General features: G+C 34.7%; 1 protein-coding gene across 1 annotated transcript; it reads left to right on the forward strand.

Moving 5' to 3' along the window:
• Positions 1-399: 399 nt before the first annotated feature.
• mmp19 (matrix metallopeptidase 19) lies at positions 400-8,855 on the forward strand. The gene is made up of 9 exons (XM_060858396.1): positions 400-832; positions 922-1,013; positions 1,287-1,420; positions 2,148-2,357; positions 4,030-4,275; positions 4,519-4,644; positions 4,741-4,905; positions 6,414-6,541; positions 7,051-8,855. Exons 1-9 carry the CDS (start codon positions 740-742, stop codon positions 7,285-7,287), a joined length of 1,431 nt encoding a protein of 476 aa, XP_060714379.1. The 5' UTR covers positions 400-739; the 3' UTR covers positions 7,288-8,855.
• Positions 8,856-9,127: the final 272 nt, after the last annotated feature.

Consider the following 9,127-nt stretch of genomic DNA (forward strand, 5'->3'; position numbering starts at 1 on the left):
CAAGTCACATATGGAACCTATTTAACAATGACGCTTGGGTAGTTCAGTTTGTTTAAGTATGGGTTTTCTTGTCAATTTCCATGGTGTATGCTGGAGCTATGCTCTAAGGAAATAACAGCTTTAAAGACCAAATCAAACAAGCAACGCAAAGGCAGCTACTTCAGCTGAAGTCACAGTGGACTGAGCTTAATGTGTGGAAATAAGTTCTTTAGCTGGCAACAGACAACCACTCCACGTTTCTGCAAGTCTTAACACGTGGACACATGCGCTAGTAAATCTCTCTCAGAGCTCTCTGGCTATGTCGTCTTCCTGCCTTTTCTTTGCCAGATAAAAACATTGGCTCAGGTTTCCTGGAACTCATTTACGAAAGTTTCCGTCATAGAGATATGGACCATTTGCGTAAATCAGTGCAAAACCAGCTTTACGCTCAAAAAATCAACATGTAGCTCAGTTGCTGTGGATGTTCTGTTTTCTCCAACTGGCCAGGCAGCGTGTGGAGGAGTGAACCAAGAAGAGTGTAACATTTTGCAGCTGTTCGAGTCTTGGAGTGCACAACTGCTTGTAGTCAGAGGATATGCATCACTGCAGCTCAGCAGATTGGCGATGACTCACTGCGCTATTTAACATATAAACCTCTGGAGGAACTGCTCACTTCTTGAGGCTGCAGATTTTCACAGGCTCTTTGTGTCCACCCGGAAAAAAACTTTGGAGGATTGTCAGAACTTTGGAGTATTAAAAAATGAAAAACTTGCATTTAGTATTGCTTTTTACTGTGATCTATGTGGTCTCCTCTTCTGTACTGCAGAAACGGATGGAATTCATTGATGCAATGGTGAGAACATAATTTTAGAATTGTAATATTTTGGATATAGTAACTGCCTTACATGGCGCTCATCACTCTCGTTTGTTTGTGTAATCCAGGCTTACCTGAGGCGGTTTGGCTACCTCGATACTCCACTGGATAAGGAGTCACATGTAGACGTGAATGAGGAGACTATAGGAGAAGCCCTGAGGTAACACACCAACTATGCATCAATAAAGTTAATAAATAATAATATAATTTTAAATAGCATTTAAGCATGAAAATACTGACAAAGGATGAACTTATATAATACCAATATAGTATTCGCAAAGCACTTTGTTAATATACTATAATAAAAAAATAAATAAAAAATAAGCTTGTATTTGACAAAACACCCAGTTATACAATTTGATTTTACTATATCAGATTATTATAAGAGATTATATTGTAAGTAACTGTCTAAATCTTTGTGTGTTTATGCCAGACTTTTTCAGAGAGTGTCTGGTTTGCCAGTTACTGGAAAGGTTGATGAAGCAACAGTGACAAAAATGAGGCAGCCACGCTGTGGGGTTGAGGATCCTTTCAATCAAAAATCCAATAAATATAGGCGATTCGGTGGTAAGCTTTCATGGTTTATGTACCTTGTTGATTTTATTTAGAATTGGACTATGCCATTTAAAAAAAGGCCTCCTAAATGGCATAGATTCCATTTTAACCTGAATCCTGTACGTTGTTTTAACTTAGATGTAGTTTAGTTATCAATTTGATATTTGAACCCTTTGGAAAGGCCACTCATTTATTCCCTATAGAAATCAAACCACCACACAAATGTTTAAAGACTACTTTGTATTTCATCTGGAGATAGAAATAACAATAATTTCAGTGAGGTAAATTGCATTCTACAAGTTTTTTTGGCTTTTTGGTTTTAACATTTTTTTAATAATTTAATGTATTTAATGTTAAACATTAAATTTAATGTTTAATGTATTTAATAATCGTATATGTAGACTTTTGTATGGTGGGAAAAAAACATGGTTATGAGCTATAAAAAAGAAAAAAATAGTTTTAGAATTGTACATGTTTTTGTGTTGCTCAAAGCAAGATTCTCAATCAGCTACTAAAATCTTGGCATGTTAACAGCTGTTGAAAGATGTGCTCTGTGCTAGATTCCTGATAAATGACTCATGTATAAAAAAGTTTTTTTTAAACTGGTGACATTTTAAGATTGGCATATTTGTCTCTATGAACCTGGCCACTGCAGTTACAAAGTTATAATTAGAGAATACAATGTTATAAGTCTGTATTTCCGGAGTGTTGGTTTATCAATCCTGTTTTACTTTTTTAGGAATTTGGAAAAAAAGGAATCTGACATATCGTATCTATAACCACACGCCTGATTTGGGGAAGTCTGCGACCCAGAGGGCCATTAGATTGGCTTTTAAGTACTGGAGTGACATCACTCCATTAAGCTTTAAGGAGATTGAATATGGGCGTGCAGATATTAGGATCTCATTCCATGCCAGGACTGGCTGCCTTGCACCTTTTGATGGACCAGGTATGTGCTAGAATATAATTATTTCAATAAAGAAACAATTTGCACAATACTGAAATTGATCGGCCAAAAAGTGTTTTGAACATAAAGTTGTACTGGAGCCATAAGGCTATTGTAGACAAAAAGATTATTACTATATATATATATATATATATATATATATATATATATATATATATATATATATATATATATATATATAATAGTAATAATCTTTATTACTATATATATTAATATAAAGTAAATATATATTACTTTATATAAAGTATATAAAGTAATATATATTACTTTATAATCTTTATATACAGATATATATATATATATATATATATATATATATATATATATATATATATATATATATATATATATATATATATATATCTGTATACACACACACGCACACACAAAGACAAACAGACAGACAGACAGACACTTTTCCGCCGAGCACATTTCTCTTCTTTTTAGGGATTGCATAAAAATGTCACACTGTAAGGGGAATAAAACATAATTTACTAGTACAGGGTGTTGTTTTAAAAGTCTCTAAAACTGGTTTATTTTACAAAACCATTTGACCAAGGATCTAGAGAAGTAGCTCTATATTATTTCAAAGTTGGTCAGACGTCTCGGGTGGAAAATGCAAATGCACCGAAGTTAGCTGCTTTCCACAAAACCAATGTTTCTTAAATGATGAGCTCAGACAGAAGCCTAGTGCCAATGGCTAACCTCTGAGAATTTCTAATAAAGGACCAGGGATAACACAGCAAAGCCATTCCATACAAGGGTATTATTAACTTACCTGAAGGGAACAAGTCACTTAAATAAGGCCTTTAATCACAAATGTCTTGACAGGTTTACAAGTCAAATCTAGTCCAATGTTCTCTAATCTAATTCACTAATTGGCATTTGGCAATCCCATCACTTTAGTTCTAGCAATAAAACTTTCAACTCTTCATGATCTGTAAAAAATACTTTTTACAAATACAAAATTCTGATTTAGTGAAACCTTTCAATGATTCAGTTCATTCCCTTTTAAAGTAGACTGTTTTGATTTGTTTTTGCTTGATTCACCATGACAGTGACCACAAATAGTACCTGTACATGTAAACTTTACAACTGTAATCCAACACTCCCAGTGAAAACTTGTTCTGGGTTTGAAACAAATTATTACTGTTGATTTAACCTTGATTCACCAACAAGGTGGTCATTTACACCAGGACTCATTTCTCAGCAGGCAAAGTTTCATCCTAGAACCATGATCCCGCTGGGCTTGAGCCAAAACCAGGAGTATGACGATGTTATGTTGTTGCCATGACAACAACAAAATAAGATGTAAACATTCCAAGGAGTTCTGAAGATTATGGTACAATAATAAAGCAACTGTAAATCAATATGAGCACGCTGAAGAAATATTTAACTGTATCTCATTGGAATTTGCAACAAAGTAGAAATGTTTTTAAAAAATCTAACAGAATTAATAGCTTAAAAAAAAGATCTGCCATTTTGCACATAGTAGCTTGGCATTAGTGATCTCCAACATTAGTTGAACTCTCTATTTGTGTGGGCAATGTCCCCAAAGCATTACAGTCATGTTTATTGAATTTTAGTAAAATATTAAAATCAGTATAAAAAACATAATCACAGGTTAATCAGTCCAATCTTATTCTGTCTGTAGGTAATGTACTTGCTCATGCTGAAGGCCCTCCTTCAGGGATCATACATTTTGATGAGGATGAGTTTTGGTCTGAAGGAAAATACTATGGCTCTAACCTGCGAATTGTTGCGGCTCATGAAATCGGCCATGCGCTCGGTTTGGGTCACTCTCAATACAGTGACGCACTCATGGCTTCATACTACTCTGGCTACAAGGTCAACTTCAGACTGCATGATGATGACATCAGAGGCATCCAGGCATTATATGGTAAGGTTAATGTCTACATTTTGAAATATAAAGGAAAATCTTTTTTAGATCCATGTCTTCTTAATTATTAACTACAAAAACATATTCAGGCAAACCTGGATTAAGAGGCATCTTGCTTGCGAATAACAATTTTATCACAATTTGACATGTTCCACAATAATCCCAGATATTTGTACAACATTTAGTAAGCTTGGAATTTTCAGGCATTCAGGTAATCTGACTAATTTCCACTTTTTCATTAAGGCAAAAAAATCACCAGTACTACCAGAGATGAGGACATTCATGCCATGGGCCCCACAACTATATCACCTTTCCCACGAGTTGATGTTCCAGATCCATGTGATGCCAAAGTTGATGCCATAATGCTAGGTAGGAATCCTAACCCTAAATTACACAATAAGGTTTAAATTTGCAGATCAGAAATCTGATATAATGACAGTTAAATGGCATCTCTATTTCTGTCAGGTCCTTGGCGAAAGACCTTTGCTTTTAGTGGGGATTACATGTGGACAATCACAGATATGGGACATAATGCTCCAATAAAGATCCAGCAGCTGTGGAAATCTCTGCCAGGGAACCTGAATGCAGCTGTGTACTCGCCAAGAACCAACAAGACTTACTTCTTCAAAGGTAGCACATACTCACTGCTGTTTTTATCACCGAGCAACATTATATAATATGGAATTATTCAAAATGCAGTTAGAGACAGAATGATAGACAGAGAAACAGACAGACTACATGAGCAGAAGTTTGTAGACACCTGACCATCAGACCAATATTGGTTATTGAGCAGCCCATTCCAGATTTAGTGTCTGTTTCTGTTGTAATAACCTCCACTTATCTGACATGGCTGTGGGGCATTGCCCATTCAGCCACAAGAGCATTAGAGAGGTCAGGCACTGATGTCAGGTGAGGAGCCTTCAGCACAGTCTACATTTAGAGGGTTTGAAATCAAGGCTGTATGCAACCTTGTTTCTGTCTCTTCCAAAAGATTCTTACTTAGTTGGTATTTCGATCATAGTGCTGTCTAGGCATTCATTTGGCTGGAGATCTGAGACTGCGAAGAACATGAGTTACATAATTTCAATATTTATCCAAACATTCAGTGAGCTCTTGTTCCCTGTCAACTTTAGTGTTTCTGTCAATAGATAGATAGAAATAGAGAAATACATCGGACAGAGACTGACTAGCTGTATAATTTGTCTGCCTGTTCATTAAAACTGGTATGTGGATTGTGACTGTAAGATGTGAAACCTTCTGGAATAATGGTGCTTTCCATAGTGCCATTCATATGTTTTGACTAAGAAAGAAATCTTTATGATTTATAGCTTGAAATTTAGCTACAATTATAAATATAGTATATGTGGATGCTTAGTAATGTTCCTAATCAGCTTGACTACTAAACAGGATGTTGGAGTAATTCTTGTGCCATGGGAAATGTGACCAGGCTGTGTTCCCCAAACTTTACATTTCAGGAAGTTTATACAATTATTATTTAGCCACAAAATGACTAACAGACATGAGTCAGTGTTTTATGGATGATCTGTTCTAAACTCTTTAATGACTCAAAGATGCGTCGGAACAGAAAATGAGATGAATGATTAAAGTGCACTAGGTCTAATTTATTGCAACAGAAATATTTATAAGAGAACATGAACAAACATGGACACTCTGACCCAGGGCTTATTACATCTGGATTACACATTTATAGCATTTTTAATTGACAGATTTCTAGAGTTTTTTAGATGGACATACCAATAAATAGACAGATGTATTGAAAGCAAAAATCCGTGCCAATGTGCATTGTGGAGCCCAAAATACATTACTAAGATACTGCATGTAATTTTTTGTCTATCTGTAGAAAGATACAGACAGCTAAACAAATAGACAGAGATAGATGGATGTCTCTCTGGATAAGGGTGTCTGCCAAAATGCTATAAATATAAGACAGCTATAGAAAGGCAGGTAGGAACAGAGACAGACAGACAGACATAGATGTCTGAGGGAAAAAGAAAAAAATGTAATTACATTCTTGTTCATTTCTCTGCACAGATAAATTAACCACACATTCTCAGATCTCCATTGCACAGCTGTATCTCAAGTCCTCAGGTTTTTGATTGTTCTATGATACTCTGCAGGTGATAAAGTTTGGCGCTACACAAACTTCCGGCTCGACTTCGGTTACCCCAAACAGTTGACCAGAATTCCTGCGAACATTGATGCTGCCTTGTACTATGAGAAGAACAAAAAGATTTTCTTTTTCAAGGTAACAAAAAAAAAAGTAAATAAAGCCCATGAACACAGGGAGGCAGTCACGTTACAGGCAGGAAAAAAAAAAGAATCACTCTGATTTCAAATCAGAGCAGCAGTTTAATGTTCATTCACTTCACCATCACACAAGTTCCCCCAACAATGTTATGCATTTGTCTAAACTAATCACTAATCATTACATCACTAACTATTCTAAGGTGATTTATTTATTTATTTTATTTTTTGCAAAAAAAAAACTTTTATTGAATAACAGTGAAATACACAAAGTACTAGAGAATTATTACCTTTTTAGTGACTAGGAATATTCAAGCAAACTATTTTAGACTTACACAATCTATCTGTGCTCATATAAGACACTAATGTAAGCATGAGCTTACTACTTGTTGCCTTTGCAATTTATTGTAATATTTATGTAATGGTTCGTTTTATTTATTCACGGAACACTAGCCTGTGAATTAGGTTCTTTTGTAGTAATGATTTTTGCTGGATATTTTCTTTTCCCAGGGCTCAGGTTTTTGGCAATGGGATGAAATGATGTACAACGACCTGAGCATTTACCCCAAACCCATTTCCCGCCTCTTTACTGGCATTCCATCCAACCTGGACGCTGCCTTTACATGGACCAACGGCAAGGTTTACTTCTTTAAAGGTGATAAATACTGGCGCATGAATGAGCAGCTGATAGTGGATTCGGGTTACCCACTCAGTAAACGAGAGCGGTGGATGAGATGCACCCATTGAAAGTGTGAAGAGTTTAATGAAGAGGTAAAGAGGAATTTCAACACCTTCAAAGCATTAAACTGCAGAGAAGACAAAGGACGTGAGCACTGTTAAAACTCATGCTGTGTGATGTGTAGCCATGCTCTCATGATTTACTTTCAATAAGTCCACAGAGAAAAAGCATGTGCTCATTCTTTCACTCTCTTTGCAGTCTGTTGAGTAGACTAGAGAGTAGACATGTGGCAATATTGCATTTTGCTTAACGATTACAGTTGAGAATATTGTGTTTTTAAAATGACTATTATATTTTTTACATTACAGGACAAATCATCTAACATGTAATTCTTGCATTCTAATTGTAACATTGCACATTTTTCAGGGTATTAATGGTTGGCGTGCTGCCCAACAAGTTACAGTAGTTTGCCCATTTGTCATTTTGGTGGAAGAAACAATTTTGATATATTTTGGCAATTTTGATATCATTCTCCAAATTCAAATGTGAATATAGTAAATATAGTGAAGTATCAGTACTACATCATTATTGTTTATGGCACAATGACGTTGTTTTACATCATTATGGTTTATTGGTACAAGGCTACAAAGGAGGTTTTTTGTTGCAGATCATCGGGGATGACAGGACTGACAAAAATTGTCTCTATATCTCAAACTCTCTGTATGATGAACTTATGTATAATTTATGAGCAACTTTTGTCATTTATTCTTACAGAAAAGAAGTGTATAAAGAGCAAGGTTCAGTTAGTTATGATCTATTCTTAGCTTTCTTAATAACTTTCCATCATACGCGTGCTTGGTGTTTGGTCTAGTGCTTGGGAAGAGAGGGAGGTGTGTATATTCTGACCATGTGTTCCTGCTTAGATTTTGCATATATAATTATTAATGAGTTTGAAGTCTTACTTTTGCTATTTGCAGGGACTGTACTGTACTGTCAAATACACTGAGAGAGAAGAACTTAGACACATTCACTTTACATTTATGTGACCATGAGATCATGTAGCAACACATTTACAGCCAATATGGACAAATCAATATATATTAAAGACTTTAAATACTGTATTTCTCAGGAGTAAGATGTCAGTATAAAAGCTATATCTATTTTTGGTTCTGTTTTCTGCAAAGCTTATCATCTGACCTATTTAAAAACTGAATTTTATTCTTGCCAAGTCCATAAGAATTTGACATCTAATTTCTTATAATGATATATTCATATATACAGGATATAATGTACACATTTTTAGATAAATAACAAATTGACATACAGATATGTGCATTGTACAAGAGACAGTTCCATTGCCCATGAAGCTTTTTTTTTTGTTATTTAGAAATCTAATTCTGTTCTGTGATACATTGTTTTAGTTTGATTTGATATCAGACCATGTTTCGTAGAAGTTTATACATTGTTCAGATTTGTAGATAGAAAAAAGCATGCTTCCTTCCAGACAATTTCTACTGTATGAAATAATTTTGTACTTCTGACTTGTAATGAATTGTTTTAAGTTTGATTTGAGATCAGACTATGTTTCTAAGGATCTCAATTATAGTACTAATAAATCTTAACATAAGAGCACAAATTAGTCTATTTATTCTATATCCAGTTCAATATTCATCCTGAGCATTTGGTAATCTAACAATCAATTCTTCCAAGAAATATTGAGTTAAAATAATATTTATTAATCACTGAAGCTTATTTTTAGTCCAAGTTGATGGAGATCACTTATGTGTTTACTGTTTTAAGCTTAAACACAAAAGGGTATGTTTTATATAATTTTAGTCATTAAGATTTATTTCTTTTTTTCTTCTTTCATTCTTTGACTGCACACTCCCATTGCCCCATAAAAATTGG

The sequence above is a fragment of the Tachysurus vachellii genome, chromosome 22 (assembly GCF_030014155.1).
Source record: "Tachysurus vachellii isolate PV-2020 chromosome 22, HZAU_Pvac_v1, whole genome shotgun sequence".
NCBI lineage: Eukaryota > Metazoa > Chordata > Actinopteri > Siluriformes > Bagridae > Tachysurus > Tachysurus vachellii.

Excerpts from the sequence above, each read along its gene's own strand:
- mmp19 (XM_060858396.1), top strand. The coding sequence starts at position 740 with ATGAAAAACTTGCATTTAGTATTGCTTTTTACTGTGATCTATGTGGTC. Across the intron at positions 2,358-4,029 it reads TGCACCTTTTGATGGACCAG|GTAATGTACTTGCTCATGCT; the intron begins GTATGTGCTAGA and ends TTCTGTCTGTAG. Across the intron at positions 4,906-6,413 it reads CAAGACTTACTTCTTCAAAG|GTGATAAAGTTTGGCGCTAC; the intron begins GTAGCACATACT and ends GATACTCTGCAG.